General features: G+C 39.8%; 4 protein-coding genes and 1 non-coding gene across 5 annotated transcripts; 2 read left to right on the forward strand and 3 right to left on the reverse strand.

Annotated features, from left to right (window-relative positions):
* Positions 1-252: 252 nt before the first annotated feature.
* Positions 253-1,519, reverse strand: LOC121646536 (essential MCU regulator, mitochondrial-like). The gene is made up of 3 exons (XM_041995583.1): positions 1,216-1,519; positions 790-955; positions 253-458 (listed from the first exon to the last, which is right to left on the reverse strand). The coding sequence occupies exons 1-2, from the start codon at positions 1,372-1,374 to the stop codon at positions 818-820; spliced, it is 297 nt and encodes a 98-aa protein (XP_041851517.1). The 5' UTR covers positions 1,375-1,519; the 3' UTR covers positions 253-458; positions 790-817.
* fam234b (family with sequence similarity 234 member B) lies at positions 1,501-11,192 on the reverse strand. The gene is made up of 13 exons (XM_041995504.1): positions 11,092-11,192; positions 9,833-10,375; positions 9,361-9,474; positions 6,528-6,695; positions 6,216-6,331; positions 5,827-5,977; positions 5,553-5,694; positions 4,287-4,481; positions 3,029-3,107; positions 2,760-2,927; positions 2,516-2,636; positions 2,189-2,415; positions 1,501-2,096 (listed from the first exon to the last, which is right to left on the reverse strand). Exons 1-13 carry the CDS (start codon positions 11,126-11,128, stop codon positions 2,094-2,096), a joined length of 2,064 nt encoding a protein of 687 aa, XP_041851438.1. The 5' UTR covers positions 11,129-11,192; the 3' UTR covers positions 1,501-2,093.
* Positions 11,193-11,985: 793 nt separating this feature from the next.
* Positions 11,986-12,138, reverse strand: LOC121634844. Its single transcript, XR_006009309.1, has one exon. It is a non-coding gene; the product is annotated as a U12 minor spliceosomal RNA (small nuclear RNA).
* Positions 12,139-12,570: 432 nt separating this feature from the next.
* Positions 12,571-18,452, forward strand: poldip3 (polymerase (DNA-directed), delta interacting protein 3). Its single transcript, XM_041995545.1, has 10 exons — positions 12,571-12,711; positions 13,442-13,542; positions 13,645-14,072; positions 14,162-14,206; positions 14,315-14,392; positions 14,497-14,718; positions 16,446-16,523; positions 16,621-16,750; positions 16,940-17,006; positions 17,355-18,452. Exons 1-10 carry the CDS (start codon positions 12,644-12,646, stop codon positions 17,569-17,571), a joined length of 1,434 nt encoding a protein of 477 aa, XP_041851479.1. The 5' UTR covers positions 12,571-12,643; the 3' UTR covers positions 17,572-18,452.
* Positions 18,453-18,912: 460 nt separating this feature from the next.
* On the forward strand, positions 18,913-20,578 carry rrp7a (ribosomal RNA processing 7 homolog A). The gene is made up of 7 exons (XM_041995557.1): positions 18,913-19,012; positions 19,189-19,331; positions 19,441-19,566; positions 19,654-19,777; positions 19,894-19,991; positions 20,077-20,284; positions 20,387-20,578. The coding sequence occupies exons 1-7, from the start codon at positions 18,949-18,951 to the stop codon at positions 20,470-20,472; spliced, it is 849 nt and encodes a 282-aa protein (XP_041851491.1). The 5' UTR covers positions 18,913-18,948; the 3' UTR covers positions 20,473-20,578.
* The last annotated feature ends 648 nt before the right edge of the window (positions 20,579-21,226 follow it).

The following is a 21,226-nucleotide window of genomic DNA, read 5'->3' on the forward strand; positions in this document are numbered from 1 at the left end:
ACCACTATTTAAGTTTATATGCATTTTAAGAGTTCATATTTTGGATCATCTGTTCTTTTTGAGGATTTTGGAGTCAGTTTATTTCCACTGAAAGACTACTGAAGACAGCACATCGTGTGTTGTGTCATAAACAAAGCTAATGCTATCGTTGTTCATGAGTTGCATGTATGGGACACCAAGGGCTCATTTGACAAGTGTACTGTCATGGACTCGTAGTGTGGTCTCTGGCATAATCTCAATAATGTCACCAACTTGCACTAAACAAAGTTTTATTCCTCCTAAGACTGTAGTAGTGCATGCAGTGACAGTACAACATGAAACGTTTGTGACACCTCAAATTCTGTCCATAACAAAAACCCTGAATCCAGTGCAGGTAAAAGAAAATGCAGCAGCAGGACCTTGAGAAAGGCAACAATCTAGTCAGGGTCTTCCCATTAGTAGTGATCCAGCAGGACAATCTGGGGAGGGAAGGAAATTAAGAGTTAACACATGGTTTCAACAACAGCTACAAGCCATAAACAAAGCACTCAAGATAATTACTAACTACATTTTGGGTTTGAAAGATTAATCTCTGACAGATTAATACTTTGCAAAAGCTGTGTTTCTACTGTGGTCACAATACAAAAAATTGGAAGTGTCAAAATATACAGAGTTCTGTATTTTATGTGCAGAACACTAGAAGCTCCTATTTTCAGCTTGCACTCAAACGTAGCCTCAGTAATTTTTTAAAATCCGACAAACAAAAATGCCACATTCACAGGGAAGCTCACGAGCTCAAACCAGTGATACCTGGTAACCAGGAAGCCTTACAGACTCCTCAGTCATCGTCGTCGTCATCCTCGGGGACGAAGATGTCGTGTTCCTCCAGCAGCGCAGCAAAGTTCTTGCTGATCTGAGTCCCCACATACAAGAAGGGCACCACTACCAGACCAATCCGGATAAGGCCGAAGGGGGTCTGTTCCCCAGGGTCACACACCCACCATGGAAACAGCTTGTTAGTGTATGTCAAGCAGCCAATTTAAAAGCTGATGTCTTCTTTACAGTAGCTGTGAGAAAGCCTGAAAAGCCGTTTATTATTATAAAGAAAAAAAAAAGAGTACACGCTCCAACCAACCTAGCTTCGCGAGTTTAAAAGGTCTCCACATACTCTCCTGGGTTTTGAGTTACAACCGAGTTATCATTACATGCCATAAGCGGCAACAACTCGACGCTCACCTTTTTGGGTTTGGGTAGAATGGCGCCGGATGATGTGCTAACGGCTGTCCGGCACGGTGCAACGGTCCTCCCCGGTACGTTTGCGAGTCCCAGCGGTGAGGTGCGGGAGTTAGTGCGGACCGACAGCCGGGCCAGGTGACCAAGGAGGGCCGACGCCATGTTTACAGCAGTTGGTGCGGCAGCAATGCGGAAAAAACGGAGGAGTTTTCTTTTCTCCTTCTTTTTTTGAAAGGGTGAAACAGCGCAACCAAGTGGTCACGTAAGAACACTGCACGCTCCAACCGAGATGGTTGAGGTTGTTTACTTTCTCTTGCATTATGTGAAGTTCCAGCTTACATTTGATTTCAATAAACAGTGCTTGATCATACAATAATAAAAAAAAATATAACAAATTAAACAAGGAAAAACATAAAAGCTTTAAAGCAAACTAATAAATACTTTACACCATTAAATATTTACACACTCCTTAACTTAGTGATCAGAAAAATACATAATTAGCGGCTTTACAATTTAGATGTAACCAATAGGAATAAAAATACTGGCCTTGAGAGAGGTCTATAAATTTACATGCTCTTATAGCATTACTATTGTGCTTCATTGTTAGTGATAAAATACAGTTGCTCTGCTGAAGTTAAATATTACAAACTTCCTAATGCTAATTAAATAATTTAAATATACAATGTCATTGTACAAACATAAAATAAACCAAAACATGACATTTGTTTCACATTTAACAGAAATTAAAGTCTGCTTATTGATCCTAACAGCATTTAAACAGCTTCAAATGAATTCGAAACATCTCCTCAGTGCAGAATTGTTCCCAGTGTTCATCCCTTTCACCCGTGATTCCTCTCAGCTGAATTGTTTTGCTCCGTTTTTCACTAAACAAAGAGTTAGATTATTAATTGGTGTATGTTAACAAGTTATTGAATAAAAGGATCACCTGATTTTACTGACTCAGCGTCCACCTCACCTGTTGTTTGAAAGCCAGACGCCTAAAGAAAGTGTTGACCTCAAATGCACCAGGTTTAACGGGGCTCCCCTTTTTGTTGTTTTCACCTAGCCTGACGATCTTCCCTTTGGCGATGGCAGCTCTGAGGCTCATGCTCTTGACTATTCGGGCACCAGGCTCTGAGTCAGTTGTAGGCGTGGAGGAGACGGTGATGTAGGTGGCGTCTTTCTGGTGCTGCTGGTAACTCACTGTCAGAGAGAAAGTGTTTTAAACAGGACGCTGGAGCAGATATGTGGTGTAATTTTTTGCACCATTTTCAAATAGTTGCACTAAGTTTTGTAGCCTTGCCTGCAGATGTGACTGCTGTGTCTGTGGTACTGGTTAGCTCCAGCAGGACTGTGGGATATCTAGGGTGCAGCAGGAAGAGTTTTCTGATGAGTGGTTCTGGTGCAGGTACACCTGGTTCCACCTAAACAGTAAGACAGTAGAGAAAAATAAACCAAACACATGGTTCAGTTTCATATTATCATCTTTTCCCTTAAATAAAAGTGTTTTCCTCAGTAATAATCTTTTTCTCTCAGGGCAGACTCACAGTTGTCTTGCTACCATTTCCCTGTGATTTGATTGGCTCACCGGCCCAGAACAGGAAAACTGATTGGCCAGTTGAAGTGGAGAAAGCCGATGTTCCCAAATCAAGATGAGGACACACAAACTCTGCTGCCCAGAGAAGGTGGCCGTTGGCCCCGTCGACAATCCGAGCCTGACAGACAAAAGAGGAGGGGAAACCTTCAGTAAACATGTTCTCTTATGTCTAAATTATTTACTATTTTTGTCAGTTTTGGGGAAAAAGAAACTTTTTACCTTCATGACCCCGTTTGCTGAATGCTGAACAAAAAGATCAAGAATTCCATCATCGTTGAAGAGCCCTGGAGCCGGCTGGCTGTGACAGGAAAATAATTATTTTAGGAAATTTTAGCAAGTCTTTGATTCATAATCTTTTGTTAGGAAAGCTTAACCAAAGCCAATTAACTCAGTGTACCCTCATGGTAAAATGATAAAACACTTTCTGTCAGTTCTAAGGTTTTATTAATCAGGATATAATGAAAAAATCATCTTAAACCTACTAGGTCTTAGATAAAACTAACCGAAACTGTGCCAGAATGCAAAACAATTAGGAATTAGAAGAGTTAAGCGTCAGCCAGGTTGTTCATTGATAATCAGCAACTGAAACAGCATCTTTAAAAGCAGATGTTTGGGCAGCTTGTTGGTCTGCAGCATTCAGTTGTGCATTAACACAATGCCAAGGAGGAAAGACATCAGCCATCATCTAAGAGAAGAAACTGTTGCTACCCATCAATCTAGGAAGGGTATAGGGACACTTCCAAGTAATCTGGAGTCATTTTACACAGAAATATTTTTAACAAGTGAAAAATATTTAAGATAGCTGTCAATCTTCACAGCAGTGGACATTTCAGAAAGTTCACTCTAAGATCAGACTGTAATGCCTAGAGAGATTGAAATAGTGACAAGAGTAACATCTCAGACTCTACATGCATGTTAAATATTAAAATTCAGAACAAAGTTGCATCAGAACAAACCACAAGACTTTTAGAATAATGTCCTTTGAAAGCCAAAGTAAAGATGTTTTACGTTTGCAGCACGTTTAGTGAAATTCAAACAGCACATCAGAACAAACGCCTTATACCAACTCTAAAGCATGGTGGTGGGGGGCTGATGATTTGGGCTTGTTTTGGAGCTACAGGCCCTGGAAACCTTGCAGTCATTGAGCTGACCACTGACTCCTTTGTTTACTTCTTCGTGGGTTAATGTGAGGATATTTGTCTGACAGCAAAAGCTTGGCTGAAACAGGGAAATGAAAGAGGAGAATGATCCCAAACACAGCTAGAATAACTGGAAAAATCAAGTTGTTGCAGTAATTCAAAATGCAGACCTCAACCTAAGAGAAAGGATGTGGTGGGACCTTCGGGGCCTGAAGCAACTTTGTGAAGTTTTTATTTATTTATTTATTTTTACCATGAGTGTTTTATTGAACAAACACAGAACAGAAATCTAATATTTCATTGAGCTGTGACACAGATACAGATGTGCAGGTCTGTACCTGTGTATGGGAGGTGAGCTGAAGGTCCACTCTTTGCGTAAGTCCCTCTGTCTGAGCAGTGATAGCTTACTGGCACCATATACCAACGCCCAGTCACTTCTGGTGATGTTCACGTTGGAAACGGCATCCAGGCTGTTGCGGTTTTTTCCAGAACCAGTCACAAGAGGAAGCAGGAACTCAACACGCTCAGATCCTCTAAAATCAGGAGATGACAAAGGTGAGCTTTTGACTTAGGCCTGGTACAAACAAGGATTTTTTTTAAAATCTTATGAGATATTTTATCTGTCTGAGACCTCAAACGTGAAGATATAAAAATCAGGTATTTAACAGTTTTGATCGTACTTTGTGCACACGCATAACGATGTTGTCCCGCAACCGATCTAGAATCTAGTCCTCCGTGCTACAAATCTGTCGTGATCAAATGAGATCTAATAAAAAAACAAACAAGAAGAACCATGGCAACAACCTGAAAACACAACACCCAGCATGGAAGAGGACATGCAGGACGAGGGAATGATGGTGGTCTTGGGACTATTGTTAACAGAAAAATCAGAAACTGAAAAAAATAACAGACTGGAGACGGCGTGAACACGGACTTATATCCTTCCTTGCTCCCCAGTCAGCTCGCTCTATGATTGGCTACGTTCCGTTCCACGTCACCATCCACACAGTCACAACTCAGGAGTCGTCGGCTTTCCTCACACACATGAAGATTTTTGGTCATAAATATTGAACATGTTCAATACTTCCGATTGTCAGCCATGACCCATTTCGTAGCCAATTATAGGGATGAATTCGCTCTTAACACACCTCAGACCACATGATAATTTTATAGGAAATTCTTCTCAAGCTAACCGCGCCTTTGCCATCCTTGGTTGGGAAGAGGCAAAATCTGGACAAAAACAGCCTGATAATAATAATAATAATAATGTGTGTACCAGGCTTTATTTTAGCATCACTGGTGTTTCTTTGACTATTGATACAACACTTCTGGGTTGTTTTAGGATGAATTTATCCCAGAATTGACTTATTTTAAGCCCATAGTTAATTTATCACTTTTAATTGCTCACATTTTAAAATATTTGACTCTCTGTAATGTTTATGAATGCAATTAACACTCTTTTTTCTCCAGTGGAAGAATAAAACTACACAACATCACTGGGTTTGCTACTGTGTCTCTTTTGCACAGACTGATTAAAGCTTAGTATTTAACAAAGAAGTTCTGTACAGTGTACTCAGACCTGTGTGCAAATCACTGAGGCATACCGGTAAATATGTATAAGGGAGGAGGAATTGCTTTTCTTGAGTCCCTCCCACACTGGATCCTTCTTTCTAAGAGCTGGAGTCAAGGGCATTGGGCAAGCAGCGCGGATGTAGATGTCTTGTAGAGAGATGGCCTGGACGTTTCCTGAGGAGATAAACGTTAACCCAAGTTATGTTTTTGCTATTTGCTGCTTGTAGATAAATACTTCATCTGTGCTAGTGTGGTGACTTGTCTTATTTAGAGCCGTGTTTGAGGTCTTTGTATTTTTCTTTTCACCTAGTCCAAACAGGATGTAAAATGCTCCTTGCTGTGTCTCGTGCAGTAAAGGACCAATCAGCTTTCCTTGTCCGGTGAGGTTGAAAGGCACGGGATGTCCGAGCATTGCTCCCGTCAAGCCAGAGATCAGAGTCAGGGACAAATCCAAAGCCTGACAATGAATATGGCAAAATGAAAACATGCACAGTCACTGAGTGCAAAAGCCTGGAACCAAGAAATCTAATCTCATGATCACTGATCTGTGATGCCAAAACAAAATGCCAGGATCTGACGTGTACACCAGAATGTAGAGAATGAAATAGATAAAGCACTTACTGCACAGACTTAATCTGGCTATATGTGAGGTTTTGCCTCAGTGTGTGTAAAGGAAGTGGGTGGCACAGCTTTACCTCATCTGCAGGTAGGGTTGCTACAAGCAGATCTGGGACTGAGTCGCCCTGGAGGTCTGGAAGTAACACCGCTTGAGATTCAATGTTCTTAAGCAGGACCGACCACAACCTCGTTCCTGGAGAGCGAAAGGAGACCCTATATTTAAGAGCTTTATCCTCATATTCATTTCTATCTCTAATCCCACACAGCTGATCTTCCTGCTGTGGCTGAATTTAGGCAGAATTTGATTCGAAATAACAAGACTAAGTGAACAGATTAAATTTTAGCTGTGGTGCTTAGTTACAGTTTCATTACAATGAGCTCGCTCCAACCTGTGGCGCCACTGACCGCCATGAGGACGGATTTGCAGATGAGGAGGCACACGGGTGATGCCTGGGCGCTGTATGGCGGTCCACACTGGATGTACGTCACAGACTCCCTCATGACCTTCTCCCACAGCACCCGACCGCTGACGGCAGACAAGGCCACCGCTTTGTATTCTGGGACAGAAAAATGGCTCGATAAAGCAGCAAAACATGCAGGTTTATACACTGTAAATATATATAACTTCATTTTAATCTAGTTGTTAGTAATACTAGTCTTAAGTTATATGATATGAAGTTGAATCAGTGTAATTAAGAGTAATAGTGATGGTGGGGGAGCAGGATTTCCCACAATGCTGTTCACCTCTATTAAAAACAAATTAGAGATAATTCACTGTGTGAAACCTTGTATTTTAATACTTGCAATTACACAGTACTTTTTGGTTTTTATTTTTTTTTTACTTTTTTAGTTGATCAATAATTAAAATGACACAAAGTTTAGATTGATTTCAGAAAGATGTCAAATTTTAAAATAAATTCTTGTTTAGTTTTCTTTTATCTTCTTGTTTTGAATTATTTAGGAATAATAGAATGTTAAAAAAGAAAAAGAGCATCCCATGTCACCCTTGATGATCTCTAGCTCCGAAGCTCCCGGTGTGAGGAAACCAGTACTAAACAGATCTATCTAAACAGATAGGAAATCCGCTTATAAATCAGAATCAACTCTAAAGCGGGCGCACGTGAGGGAACGCCTTCCCACGCCCACATGGTGGCTATAAATGGTCAGGTGAACGTCTGTAAAACATATTCATCACATTATTTCCATGAAGACTTGGGAGGGGAAAAGGGGATTTTTTCAGGGTGAGACTGAGATCCTGATGGACCACGTTGACAAATGTTTAATTGGTGGGCACGGCGTGGGCATTATGCATGTCAGAAAGGCGGATGCTGTCATCACAGTGTCCGAAGGAAAGACGCCAGAGACATCGAAAGATGTGGCTGGTTATCTCAGGCGGCGCAGCATCCGTCTGCCATGCAGGAGATCGAAGTTCGAATCCCCCAGGGGAACAACTTCCAGTTGGGGCCTTAGGTAAGATGCTACAGCCCACAGTAAATCGTTTTAGAGAAATCGTCTGCTAAATGCAGTAATGATGCTGCTAATGTCGTCTTTTGTTTTAATGTATAAAATAAATATGTACAGATACAGCTGAGATTGGTAGCAGTTTATTTAGTGTTAAATAATATATGTATATTTGATAGTTACTGGGTGTTCTTGCTGATCTGAGTCCCCACATACAAGCAGGGCACCACTACCAGACCTGCAGCATCACAGCAGACGTGTCCTCAGAGGAAGTCCTGCAGGTGCAGAGCGACACCATCAACGCTATTAACAATGTGGCCAACGAGTTGTGGGAAATGGAGACTGTCTTGATGGAAATTGGGACAATAATTACAAAAAGATTGTGTAAGAATAAATGAATAAATAAAGGAGATCCACCTCTTGTGTGTTTCATCACTTCCAGACGCTCCAGTCTGTCCCACTCTGCTGCATCTCAGAATGAATGACCGAATTTTACTTTTCGCATTTTCTTCTACTGACTGGTAAATGTTGGCGGCAGACTCTCCACCTCATCATGTCACCGTTTCCTGTTTTCCAAGATTTTGTGTATATGCCATGGTCAGAGATTGTGTGGAGGTAGGAACATTCTCCCGCCAAGTTGTTTTTTTTTTTTTATAAATCCCAAAAGTTGACAATATTTGGCATAAGCCGGTTTTTGTACCTACGCCAGCTTTATAAATGAGGCCCCTAATCTCCATATTGACCTCATGTCAGCAATAATCCACCTTCAACTATAGTTTCAGTATAAAGACAGCATGTTCTGAGCTCCAGTTACTGGTCATTCCTGTTTAAAACTAGTTATCCAGGCAGCTGCTGCACTGTCACACAGACGTCTGTAGTCTGAGATTTTATTACGTTGGGGAATTTTTCCTGGAAATAATGAAGAGATCTTGTTTTTCATAGAGGACCCTAGATTCCAGATTTAAAGATGGCTGCCACCATTTTTCCTTTTATTTAAACTCTTTATAATATATAATCTTGTGTCTGTTAAGTTTCTGTTGTAAACAGCAGTGAGTTTTTGTTGATAATCACGTTGTTACAGCGAGTTTGTTCGTGAAAAATCTCATCAGTATGTGTGGGTCATGGATCATTATCACCAAAATTAGCTGCTGTTCTCACGGTGCACATTTTTACAATGGCTTTCTGATTTTTCTTGTTTTATACGCATTTGTAGATGTTCACAAAATGGCTGTTTTGGAGGCATCCTTTTTTTCCAAGTTGGTGCAGCTGGAGCGCCAACAACCTGGTAATGACGTCACATATTCTCGCAACTGAAGAAACCCCGCCCACACCGGGTTCCTGAGCAAAGCAGGAACAATTTTGAATCCATCAATTCCTTTAAGTAATATGGACTTGAAATCGTCATGTGTGTTGAAAATTAAACCACCATTTTGTCAAGCGTATCTTATCATTAATGAACTTAGAGCTAAATGGAATTGATCAAGTTCATGAAGTTTGACAAACTAATACTAATCTAGTTGATTGTACTCAATCATTCAAATGAACAAAAACTTTAAGGGAACGATTTTGCACAACATTTTTAAGTAAAGTCAACTAGTCAGATTTTACAGTGTACAGCTGACTCATTCTATGTAACAGTACAAACAGCATTTCTTTGTACCACTGAGCAGTCACGTGTAGCACGTACAGCTTTTTCTTGGAAATGAACCAGGTAGAAAGATATCTAATTTCACATGCATTTACACTGGTCAACAATCTTACCTTTGTTCCCTTGTGCTGAATGGGTGCCATTGGCCCTTGCAGTCACACCTAGAAAGACATCCTCCACTGAATCACCATCAACATCCCACATCGCCAGTGCTGGTGGTGTGACACCTTAGCAGAAACCAAGACAAAGAATCCCCTAAATTTTTGTTTTAGAAATCAGCTTTGACAGATATCTGTGTAAGGTTGCTCTTTTCAATGAGTATATGACATTTCCAGCTAAATTATAGTCAAGTGGATGATAACGAAAGGGTGAGCCACATAAACATCAAGTGCAGCATGATGATGTCCAAACATAAGTATTATAACTGGTGGAGCTCACTTTAATTATATATTAACAAGGGAGGGTAAGCTCTTGATGGGTGCCCTGTTTACTCTAAACTACCTAGTTATGAGTGTGTGTGCAGTCCGTGTATACTATGCTTAATCTCATCAGTGACATTGCCCTTTAATTACATAAACTCTTTACCTCCAGCATCTCCCAGTGCTCTTTCCCATTGCAGCTTCTTTTCCAGCTCACCCTTTTGGCAGGGAATCAGGAACGCACACAGAAGCACCAGAAATGTGGCACAGACCACGGGCACCAGGAAAAATGCACTTCGGACAGCATTCTTCACTCTCATCCTTTTCGCTTCCGCATCAGGGCTGTGAACCCCCATCCCGGCGGACCCCGAGGCCCCGGCACCCCCTCTGTCCTCCCCCAACCTCTCCCTGTCCGAGTCCCTGTGGCTCCAGTGCTGCACGCCTTTCATGTCCTCTCTGCCCTGCCTGGATTTGCTGGGAAGTCTCTCCGTCCACTCGTCCTCCTCCTCGTCCTCCAGCGCCTCATCCGTGGCACCCACGAGCCTTCGGGATCGGCCGCCACGTACCTTTGAGGAGCCAACGCCCAGGGAGCTGTCTCTGCCGAGGCCGTTGCGTGGGTAGTTGAGCACGAGGTCATCCTCTTCGCTCTCGTCTTCACTGTCCGCTTGGGTGAGAGGGTCGTACTCCCCGAGCCCTGAGCCCTTCTTCCCTGCAGACACACGAAGACCATCTGTAAAGACGTAGCTGCTTCACTTGTTAACGGATTACTTGTTTGTAAATATATTCTAACATCATGTACTCACTATTTTTAATAATTAAAAGGCATAACAATAGTATGTATTTTTATTATTATTATTTGATAGTGAAATTCAATAAATACATCACGTGTGATGTAATTAACCAGTTAAATGTTATAAATAAATGAATGAAGAACAAGTAAATTATTCTAACAATAACACACGCAGAAATGCACATCTAAAAAACCCAGTAAAATGATATTTTCTAGGCTTAAAGTATAATATTTCTCCTTTTGCTTTGCATTTTTAACCATCATGAGGTCCGTTTGTGTTGGGTTAGCTAGAAGCTGTACTCGATGGCAGACCACAACACAGTAAGCATGCTCTTCTGACGCTAGCCTACACGCACACACACGCATACAGATGTCTACCTTATATAACGGTATGCGGGAATAATAATAAAAATATAATAAAGAAGAGAAAACATGCCGCTTATGCAGAAGGATGCTGAGCTATTTATAAACAGATTTATAAACAGGTTACCGTTAACCGATGTATGAAATAAAGCAGTCGCATTTATAAAGCGGAGGCTCGATAGGACCGACGCAAAGCTCGTATGGTTCCAGCACATTAGCACATTTTCCTTTACTTTAATCTCTCCCGTTGGAATACGTGTTGTGCATCTTACCGGGCAGTTTCAGAGCTCGGGACAGAGCTGCAGCCATTTCCCTTTCTCCCAGAGATACTGACGCTAGCACAACAGTATGTCTGCAGACCCGGAGACCTGCAGATTCAGACCCCCACTTCCAGGCACCTTTTCCCCCCTCGACAGTACCACCTACTGGATAATTGTAAAATAGCAACTGCATTTCTGGGGCAACAGGTCCTTCAGCCACCCAAGTTGCAGTTTCCAGACATATGCTGTGCTTCAAACCTAACAGTAAAATATCTGGTCTTTAGTGTCTTTTTCTCATTTTGTTGTGTGATTAAAAAGTTTAAAAAAAAAAAAAAAGTAAAACACTGAAACAGTTCGAAATGTTTTATTGACTGATCACAAATCAGGGAAACCTGCAGAGAAGTTAGAAAAACAAGAAACAACAAACAAGAAATAGTAAATAGTGTCAGATCAACTTATCACAGTAAAACCTTCATTTCTTCAACCATCATTTAAGTAACTGGCATCCATAGTGGTCTCGAATGAAATAGTGGACGCTGCTGGAGAAAGATAAGCGGTCTAGAAGTGCTGGTCCAGAAGTGCGGATCCGAATCCTTCGGTCTCCTGGTCACGCTTCTCACGCGAGGCAGCAGTGAGCTGTTCCCGCACAGCTGCATCCTGGGAGTTTGAGTTTTTCTAACCTACTTTCTGATAATAATAATAATAAAAACTTTAACTCTAATTCCAAACTGTAAAATAGATTTGTGATAAATCAGAACATTGTTCATAGTTTACAAGTTAAAGTGTAAACTCGTAGGTAGGTACTTGTAGTCTGTTGGTTAGTGATTCTGTTGAAACGCATTAGTATTATATTTAGTAACAGGTTTTCAGACATTAATGTTTTTTTCTTTTACATAGAGAGGGTTCGGGGGAGGTCCTTTCCCACGAGGCATCTCGCAAAGTAGGCAAGTCACCTCAGCAGGCAGACCTGTACCCCTTCAAAAATTCTTCTCGTATGATGAACGAGGATACGGGCGTCACCCCGCATCGTTATTTTCCTTACTCATCAGTTTAAGGCATGACCAATCACTTGTCGATTACCTGACTAAACACAGTGCCTGAGCGTCTTCTATCAGGGTGCTGTTCATGTGTTACTTTCACTCATCTATTTATATCTATAACCAACAACTAAAGATACGTGAAATAATATTAAATTATATATTGGGGTTTTAAATTTTTCAAATGATCTTACATCGTGTTACTCGCTCAAAATCTTTCCTGTTTTAGCTGTCGCAAAGACTCATGGGTATTTACGTACGCTTAATATACCGTCAAGATTAATCAATCAATCACAGATTCATCAACAATAGTAAGATAATTATATATTGTTGTTAATCTGTTTCAGTATGCTAAACGTCACGTCGTAAATCTTGGGTTATTTGAATTCCATAATTCAAAGCATTGTCCTTATAAGATATATGATATTCGGTGCCACAGCAGCAACTGTCTTGTTTGGCCCCCATCGCTTCCCTTAGTCATACTCAAAATCTCCCAGCGCAGACGCGGTGTGAAAGTGTGTGAGAAAATGGCAGACGTATCTTTGGATGAAGTCATACGTCGGCGCGGTATTAACCTCAAAGCTCCAGCTAAAAGGTACTTAAGTGATCACTAAATTGTTTGGTTAATGTTTCTAAAGGACGTAGCAATTTTTAGTAAAATTCTCGAAAACATAGCAAGGAATAAGCGCTGTTAGTTGTAAGTTGGGTAACGTATGCTAATGCTAGGCTATTTTAGCTTGCAGCAGTTCCAAGCTCAATGCTTGGATAAGTAGCAGCCATTTGCTGCAGGCCTTAACTCAAACGAATGTTCATTTTGAAATAATGAAAATACAGGTTAATTATTCAACCACGATTTTTTAATGTGTCTGAATTTTAGTGGCTGAGTTAACGCGCATGCAGTGCTATACCCTGTTTTGCTTGGTGTTTTGTTTGTAGCTTTCCTCTTTCGACTTAGCTAGCTACAAAGCTAATATTTACACTTGGCGTTGAAGCAGGATTCTGCTCCCACTTCTGGATGAAATATTTTTTTTATTGCAGTGCTTTAATTGAAATCTTCACCTTGGGCGTAATAATCCATGAGTCAATAAACACGTTTATTGAGTCCATGAAACAATAAACACGCTTATTGACTAATGGATTGTCCTCGACTGCACTTTGTGATTAAGTATGTGACAAAGTATTATTTTAAAACAAAGTACCATTCTGATACCTTTGATAGCTAATATGTTTAATTCCAGAAAGTTGTTAAATCGTGAACTTTAGCAGTCTTATTGTCAGCATGTTGTAGACGAACTGTTTATGTAGAAACCTAATCTTTGTCTCAGGCCCACATTTGGACGAGGTGCAGTGGGGGATGGCAAAACCTTTGATGCCAGGCAGAAGATTGGGAGTAACGATGTAAGACAGCGACTTGGAGGAGGACCAGGTAAAGGATGTTATTATGGTTTTCAGTTGAGGTGATATGAGTGTTTTATGTTTTGGGGATATTTATTTATTTGTCATAAAATCTTGTTTTATTTCTCATCAGGTTTCCAAGTGAAAGATGCCAGAGAGAAACTGGTTCAGAAAGATGCCCGTTTCAAAATCCGTGGCAGGACTGGAACAGGGGCTGTACAGGATGCTCGGCAAATGATCAACTCGCGTAAACAGGGGCAGAGTCAGTTAACTTCCCCCTCACAGATCTCACTAAAGACCGCAATAACAAGCCAACTGCAGAGCAAAACACTTGTGCCCCAGATACAGATACACACCAGCAACACTCTTGCTGGTGGGAACCCTAGGCAGTTTGCCACCAATGTTCAAGGACTGGGTGCAAGGGCCAGCACAACACCACAAGTGAGCAATAATATCAGAATAATGGATGCTCGAGATAGGCTTAGCCTAAAGAGAAGCATTGGAGGAACACCGTCACAAACAGCTACTGCACCACCTCTAAAAATAACCAAGACCATTCAGGTGAGATTGAAGAGCTCCTTTGTGTTACAGTGCTATAGTCTACACATGTAAGTGCAAACCAACAAGCTAAACGGTCCTTCTCTTTACAGCAACGTCCAGTAGGGATGCCAGGTGGAATGCGTGCAACTACAAAGGTAGAGCTGTTTTCCTTTGTATTTTTAATATGGTAAAACACTATTTCCATTAAGTATTGGTTTAGGTTGTTAAACATGTTATTATATATAATATTTTGTTTCTCACAGCCTGTCTTAGATGAGCTTGATGGCGCCCCAAGTAAACAAATAAAGATCACAACTGCCAATAATATGCTACAATCAAGGGTAAGTTCCTTGATATGGTTTCATGACTGAGCAAAAATTCTTCACTACAACTTCAACACATAATTTTAAGTATTTCTAACTTTGTCTACATTTATTTCTTGCAGTCTGGTACAGTGGGATCTACATTCTCTATGTCAGCCCCAATCACCAAGGTGGTTAAAAACGATGCTTACACAGCTCCACGTCCTCCTGTCCCTGTGGCTCCCACTCGGCCTAACACCAGCATGAGTGCCGCTCGCTCTTCAGCTGCAGAATTACAGCCGGTCTCCAGGACTCTTCAACAAAGCACAGCAGAAACCAGCACGTCAACTCCCACTCCACCGCAGGTAATCACTCCAGTTAGGAGACTCACCTTCACCACCTGTAGCTTCTCTAAATCTGTGAATACAAAGATAGTCTGTAATTTTGCCTTCATATAAAAAAATAAAAACAAATAAAAAACGGAAAGTTGGTCACCAGTAATCTTATCGGTCCACAATGTTTCTATAATAGTGAGCTCACCTTTCCATAATCATCACCAGATAGTGTTTTTTGTAGTTGTTAAAGGCCCCATGTGGTCAAAATGTTTTAATATTGTCTTTGAGTTTTGTTAACTCTGAGGCATTAAAAAAAAAAACTCAACCATATCTGAAGCTTTAAGTCAGATTGACCAAATATAAATGTCTGACCAGCTCAAAATTAGCTTTCCTAACAGACTGCTGCTTGCTGAAACAAGATAAAAGCCTCAAATTTAGTTTTTATGTCTGCAAGAACAAATCTAAAAAGTTTCAAGGTTGTTCAGTGTTTATTAGAATGGCAATTATCTATAGGCAGTTTTTTTTTTATCCATAGGATACATTTCTTAAGCCTCATGCTTGGACATTGTTGATCACAGGAACCAGACTCCTCTTCCACAAACACTCATTTTACCTCCATTCTTCTTAATCGCTGCCTCAACCTGTTTTATTCATCTGCATTAGTCTGTTATTTTTAATGCGTTGCAGGGTTTCCTCTAGGATTTTTTTTTTTTTTTTTTTTTTTTTCTATTATCCAGGTCAAAAATAGAAAATATATCTTTTTGCATGTCATGTATATAATATTTTTGCATTTTACAGTTTAATTTTCTGTCATTTTATAATGTAGCTGTCACACTGAAATTTCCCAGTCAGGGATTAATAAAGTACATCTGATTCTGAAGAGCTCTAGTTTCTCTGTACAGAAGGTCGTCCACAGCTTCCCTGTTGACCTGCCTCTTCACTTTTCTCTCCCTACTAGTCTTTTTATGAGACTTGATCGAGTTGCTACCAAAGTATGACAATAAATACATCATATTTGCCTTTTAAAGACACAGACACCGCCACATGCACAACCCCGCCCTGCCACGGACAGTTTCATGTTTAATATGAATTAAGCGTCTCAGCTGTTCATTGCACATGAAGACTTAGAACCCCCTGCAGTAATTCTCGCCCCCATCGCGAACACAGCTTCTTGTGGAGTAAATACTGGCTGGACTAAAACTAACTAGTTCTCACTTCTCCTGGACTATGCGTAGAAACACTGATCCTGGCATCGGAAGATCAAAAACAGAAGCATTTATCAAGTTAGAATAGTTGTTTTTTTTTTTTTAAGTGGCACCTGATTTAAGAACAAAATAAGTTATTTTAACAGTGAAAAATAAACTCATACTTTTATTGAGGTTGATTTGATTTTTATTGTGTGTGTTTCAGTGAAACCCAAAGTAAGCTAGCTTTTTGTCAGGCTTTTTTGTCATATGTATCAGACATTTAGTTGTATATTTTTACTTTTTGCTGCGACAATGACTGACCAACTAAATTTTGTCGTAGTTTGACAATGACAATAAAGTCTCTTTGTCTTTTAACTGTATTTAGTTCATATCAAATCAAAGTTATTAAAATTTTCCCAAAAAAAAGGGGGACCTTTTTAAATAGTTTAATAGTAAAAGCTTGATTGTTAGGTTAAGATGTTATGTTAATCTTGAGCAGAACAATTACATCAACCATGTCGATGTCATTGTCTTGCTAATCGGGTGGTATCTTCTTTTTTTCCTGTCTAGCCTGCTTTCAGCCCATTGGAAGGAACTAAAATAACAGTGAACAATTTGCATCCCAGAGTTACTGAGGAAGACATAGTGGTGAGTAACTGTTTGCCTCCAACCCTTTCTTGTATCTAATGAGGTGCTCAGATTTGTGGTTCCACAATAACTCATTTTGTTGCCTGATGGTTCACAGGAGCTGTTTTGTGTGTGTGGTGCCTTGAAGCGAGCGCGGCTGGTAAAGGTGGGCGTTGCTGAGGTGGTGTTTGTCCGTAAAGAGGATGCTGTGAGTGCATACAGGAAGTACAACAATCGCTGTTTGGACGGTAAGTGCCATTGGCAAAGATGCAGACATCAAGTTGTTTTTAGGGTTTTTGGACTAAGTTCTGTTTTGCACTGAGACTAACGATTGCTGTAGCAAGAAAATGTTTTCTGGTTAAATAAGTTGCTGTTTGTGTTTTTATGTTTAAGTTGTATATAAATTAAGCTTTACTGTTTTTCTTTCCCACTCCCAGGTCAACCCATGAAGTGTAACCTTCACATTCAGGGAAATGTCATCACTTCTGATCAGCCTATTTTACTGTAAGTGGCTTAATTTATTTATAATAATGTGTTATCTGATGTGTTCATTGGCAGTTACTCTGCATATTTTTATGAGCTGGAATTTGCCTGTAGCTGAAGCTCTACAGCTTATACCCACTATTTATTAGTGACATTATGTCTATTCAAATAGTATGTAATTAAACCAGAATTGTAGTTACATTAAGCTACACATAGTTTAGTTTATTATCCATTAGAGTGCAGTAGTGTAGTTCTTTTGCAGCTATCACTTAAAAGACAAAAGAGTTGTTCTGGATCACATTGAATAAAGATGTCGGACATGTTAATTGTTCTTCTGTGGTTTTTAAGAATTGTGACTACCTCCAACAGGAGACTGAGTGACACTCCAGGCACAGGCAGCAGCGCCAAGAAAGATGGTCTGCCCCCCTCCTTGTCTCGAGCCCCTGGTCAGCGGGCCTCTTCTCAGCCCACACCAGAAGTGGACCCCCAGACCATTCTCAAAGCTCTGTTCAAGTCCACTGCACAGTCCACCTCCACCACAGAGCCCCCCAGCTCACAGACCACTGCCTTCCGCATCAAGATATAACTCATGTATAAAATGAATACACTGTTTGCGTTACTGCATTGTCAGTGTTCACTTATCTACTGTGGATTTCACACTGATGGCAGGCAGCCCCCCCGTTCTTTCATGAAACTGATTTTTACACATTTCATAGAAATGAGTATGGGAAATGTGAAATTTATACATGCGAATTCATCAATGTGTTGGCTTTGTGGTATCAAATGTCACCTGTTAATTTCTTAAACGGACCAGTTGAAGAAGTACTGTGTGATGTTTTAAGTTTAGTGATGGTTTGGAGGAGGTTTTGTTTTTGTTTTTTCCAATTTGGTGGTTTTTACATTGAAGTTATAGCCACATAAAAAAAATAAAATAAACAAACAAAAAAAAACAAGAAAATGGGCTTTAAAAAATACTGCTAACTTAATTGACAACTAACAGTCATTGTCATTCTTTTGAGATTGCTAGCATTTAAAGCCACATCTCTAAAAAGGTTTATTTAGTAATATTATCAGCTCTTCTGTCACGATCATATGTATCTGATTGGACAGGATTGTTTAGTTTCCTTCAGCAAATTTTCCCCATATTATGTCCTAAGTTTAATCCAACACTATATCTGACTTGTAGAAATAACTGATAGTTTCTGTAATACCAGAACAAGAACAAAACTACAGTACAATGGTGTTTCATTGCTTTTACACTTCTTTTGGAATCCAGTGCTGTTTATCAATGGTTTTACATGGTTTTCTAGTTTTGGTGCAGAATGTGCATCTTTCATCGTAGTATATTTCACTCAGTTGAAGTTGACCTGTAAAATACTTCCAGTTGCTTTCTTGGTTTGTCAGTCAAGAGGAGTTGGAAATTGTTAGGTCTGTCTGAAATGTGGCCATTAAATATCTAGCTTTGTACATTGTTTTAGGCTTTTTTGTTTGTTTCTTAATGTTTATAGGATGCTGAATGATTTCATCTAAACATTCATATTGTATAGATAAAGCAATTAAGAAATGCATGTTTCTGAAGACCATATGCTATGAGTAACAATGTACGGCATAATTACAAAAGAAAAAAAAATTCAATATAATTATGACATACACCAAAATTAATGACTCGAAATTCACAAAATTTGAGTTTTATTTAAAACATAAGGGGCATTAGTTGGCCTACTTCAAGAATTTTTTTATGTTTTACACGGTTGGCATTTTGTTAATTTGTTCATCACTGCCACCTTGTGGAGTATGCATAACGTTTTTATAAATATATATTTATACATACTGCGATTAATTTCACTAAACATATGTTAGGTTTGCTTTTATATTTAAAGTGACAACCACAACTTGAAATATTATATATTTCAAAACAAAAATAGTTTTATAGTTGTACTTCCGGTTGAAAGGTCAATCCAAGATGGCGCCGTCCAAGAAGAAACATGCCCATAGCCATCCCTGCATCATTCCTGGGGGATTTACGGGTATTCGTCGTTTTGATTTATATAATACATAATATCCAACTTTTAAATTCTTTTAGATTATGTGTTTGCTTATTTTGGGACATATTCTCGATGTTTGACTCGGTATAGAGGTTTCAGGGACAACGTAGTGATCGCTGTAAGCGATGTGTTGATTTCCCATCTGTTTGTCTTCACAGTTCTCTCCTTAAAGTTTAGTTCCGACAGCGGCGCGCGGCACTCTCTGTATGTTAAGGAACACAAAGTGCGTGAAGAAAAGAGTGCTCGCAGACCACTGGACCGAACTTTATTTGTACTAAACATCCCACCATACTGTTCTGAGGTTTGCTTTCAATTCCCATCAACATAGCAAAAACCAAGTGGTGTGTAATTTTATGTTTGACAGATAATCTACAAACACAAAACCGTTCTTGTTGCTACATGTGTTTCAGGGTGTTGTCAAAAGTTTATTCTCCCAGTTCGGCGTAACTGAATCAGTTGAGTTGAGAGACCACCCGGGTTCCTTTCAGGAATCAGGACCCAAAGTGTCCAAGATCTTCAGACCAGCTGAAAAACAGGTTTACCTACCTGCACATTTTTCCTCTTTCTCTCTTAATTCTAGTATATTCCAGACTGTTAAGTTCTGTTGTCTCTATCTCTGCAAGGGTTTCAAAGTGGGCTACATTACATTCGAAAAATCCTCTAGTTTGTCGGTAGTTAAATCTCACCCACATGATGTTCCTTTGGTGGTCTGCACGGAGCAGCGTCCAGTTACGACAGGAGTACAAAGTGAGTTACCCTTCTGTAATTAGACTAGAGCCAACACCTTTTGGCCAGACTTTCAAACAACCAACATATCAGTTGTATGACACATGCATGATGTTTGGCTATTTTACCCATGGCAGAATGGATCCAGCAGTACACGGAGTCCTTCATCCACCCGGAAAAGCTGCAAGAAATAGTCGACTCTTTTATGCAGAACTACGACAAGTTTAAAGAAGAGGTGAGAATTCTGCTGCTCATCCTCTAGAATCGCACACCCATCGAGTTCATCTGACTTAAATCTGGGTTTGTTTTCTTTCTCACAGGAAGCGGAGCGGCAGAAGCAGGAGGCCGAGCAGCAGGAGGAGGAAGAAGAGGGCTGGGTAAAAGTCACAAGAGGTCACAAGGGTGCCAAAGCTCGACCTCACAGTGAGGCCGCCAACCAGAAGACTTTACAGAGGGAGAAGAAGAAGACGAAGAGGAAGGAGCTCATGAACTTCTACACCTGGCAGCACAGGAACACACAGAAAGAACGTAAGTTACTCTTATGTGGATATTACTAAACTGGTAGCACATTTAGTATAAAAGAATGTTTGGTTTTGTTATTTTTAAGCATTTTTTTCTTTTTATTTCCAGATATTGCGCAGCTGAGGAAAAAGTTTGAGGAGGATAAACAGAGAATAGCTCTACTGAGGGCACAGAGAAAGTTCAGACCTTACTGAGTCTATTACCCAAAATCTCTTTCTTCCTCATGTCAATGCTTTTGTTTTAGTTACATCATATCCCTGAACCTTTTTGTTATTGTGAATAAACTATCATTTTGATTGATGTGTTTTCCTGATTATTAAAATGCCAGTACAGCACAAGAAACTGATAATTGAATAATTTTGGTTTGCTTGAAAAAAAGATGGGGAAAATTTAAACAAACTGGAAAAAAAGAAAATGGCATTCATTTAGGCAAGGCAATATTCACAGATTTGGATTTTAAGATCACAATTTTGCACCCTCTTTCCAACAAGATTTTTTAAAATGTACTTTGTGCTAATTTTTAATTTAATGACTGCAATACAATTCAAAAACTTAAACAATTTCCTTAAATGACACCTTTTTCAAGAGCCTGAGTTGAGTAAAGATCAAAAGAAGCCAGATACATTAAAGAGGTCTTAAAAAATCCAAATTTATAGTTTGTATTTATCCCTTGGTGGAGGCCGGTGGAGGTCATGATGGATGCCTTTTTCTGTGGGTTAAATAGGACGGGTCCATCAATCAACTTAGACCCAGCAGTGGTGTATGCAAGCTCTGATGTGATCACATTTTAAAAGACAGCAAAAAATAAAACAAAAACAGATTTTTCATGAGTAATAAAACCAAAAGCTTCAAACAAAAATAAGCCACCTCACATCCTCTACAGAACATTAGTATGCATCTTGAGTAAAAGAGGAAAAAAAAGGTTTAGCGTAATTGTCTTTTTCTTCT

The sequence above is a fragment of the Melanotaenia boesemani genome, chromosome 2 (genome assembly GCF_017639745.1).
Source record: "Melanotaenia boesemani isolate fMelBoe1 chromosome 2, fMelBoe1.pri, whole genome shotgun sequence".
Classification (NCBI taxonomy): Eukaryota; Metazoa; Chordata; class Actinopteri; order Atheriniformes; family Melanotaeniidae; genus Melanotaenia; species Melanotaenia boesemani.

Coding starts and splice junctions, on each gene's coding strand:
- LOC121646536 (XM_041995583.1), bottom strand. CDS start 1,374: ATGGCGTCGGCCCTCCTTGGTCACCTGGCCCGGCTGTCGGTCCGCACT. Junction 956..1,215: donor TTCTACCCAAACCCAAAAAG/GTGAGCGTCGAG, acceptor CCTGGGGAACAG/ACCCCCTTCGGCCTTATCCG.
- fam234b (XM_041995504.1), bottom strand. CDS start 11,128: ATGGCTGCAGCTCTGTCCCGAGCTCTGAAACTGCCCG. Junction 6,696..9,360: donor TTCAGCACAAGGGAACAAAG/GTAAGATTGTTG, acceptor TTTCTGTCCCAG/AATACAAAGCGGTGGCCTTG. Junction 6,332..6,527: donor GGCGGTCAGTGGCGCCACAG/GTTGGAGCGAGC, acceptor TTCGCTCTCCAG/GAACGAGGTTGTGGTCGGTC.
- poldip3 (XM_041995545.1), top strand. CDS start 12,644: ATGGCAGACGTATCTTTGGATGAAGTCATACGTCGGCGCGGTATTAAC. Junction 12,712..13,441: donor CTCAAAGCTCCAGCTAAAAG/GTACTTAAGTGA, acceptor TCTTTGTCTCAG/GCCCACATTTGGACGAGGTG. Junction 14,073..14,161: donor AAATAACCAAGACCATTCAG/GTGAGATTGAAG, acceptor TTCTCTTTACAG/CAACGTCCAGTAGGGATGCC.
- rrp7a (XM_041995557.1), top strand. CDS start 18,949: ATGGCGCCGTCCAAGAAGAAACATGCCCATAGCCATCCCTGCATCATT. Junction 19,992..20,076: donor ACGACAAGTTTAAAGAAGAG/GTGAGAATTCTG, acceptor TCTTTCTCACAG/GAAGCGGAGCGGCAGAAGCA. Junction 20,285..20,386: donor CAGGAACACACAGAAAGAAC/GTAAGTTACTCT, acceptor TTTTATTTCCAG/ATATTGCGCAGCTGAGGAAA.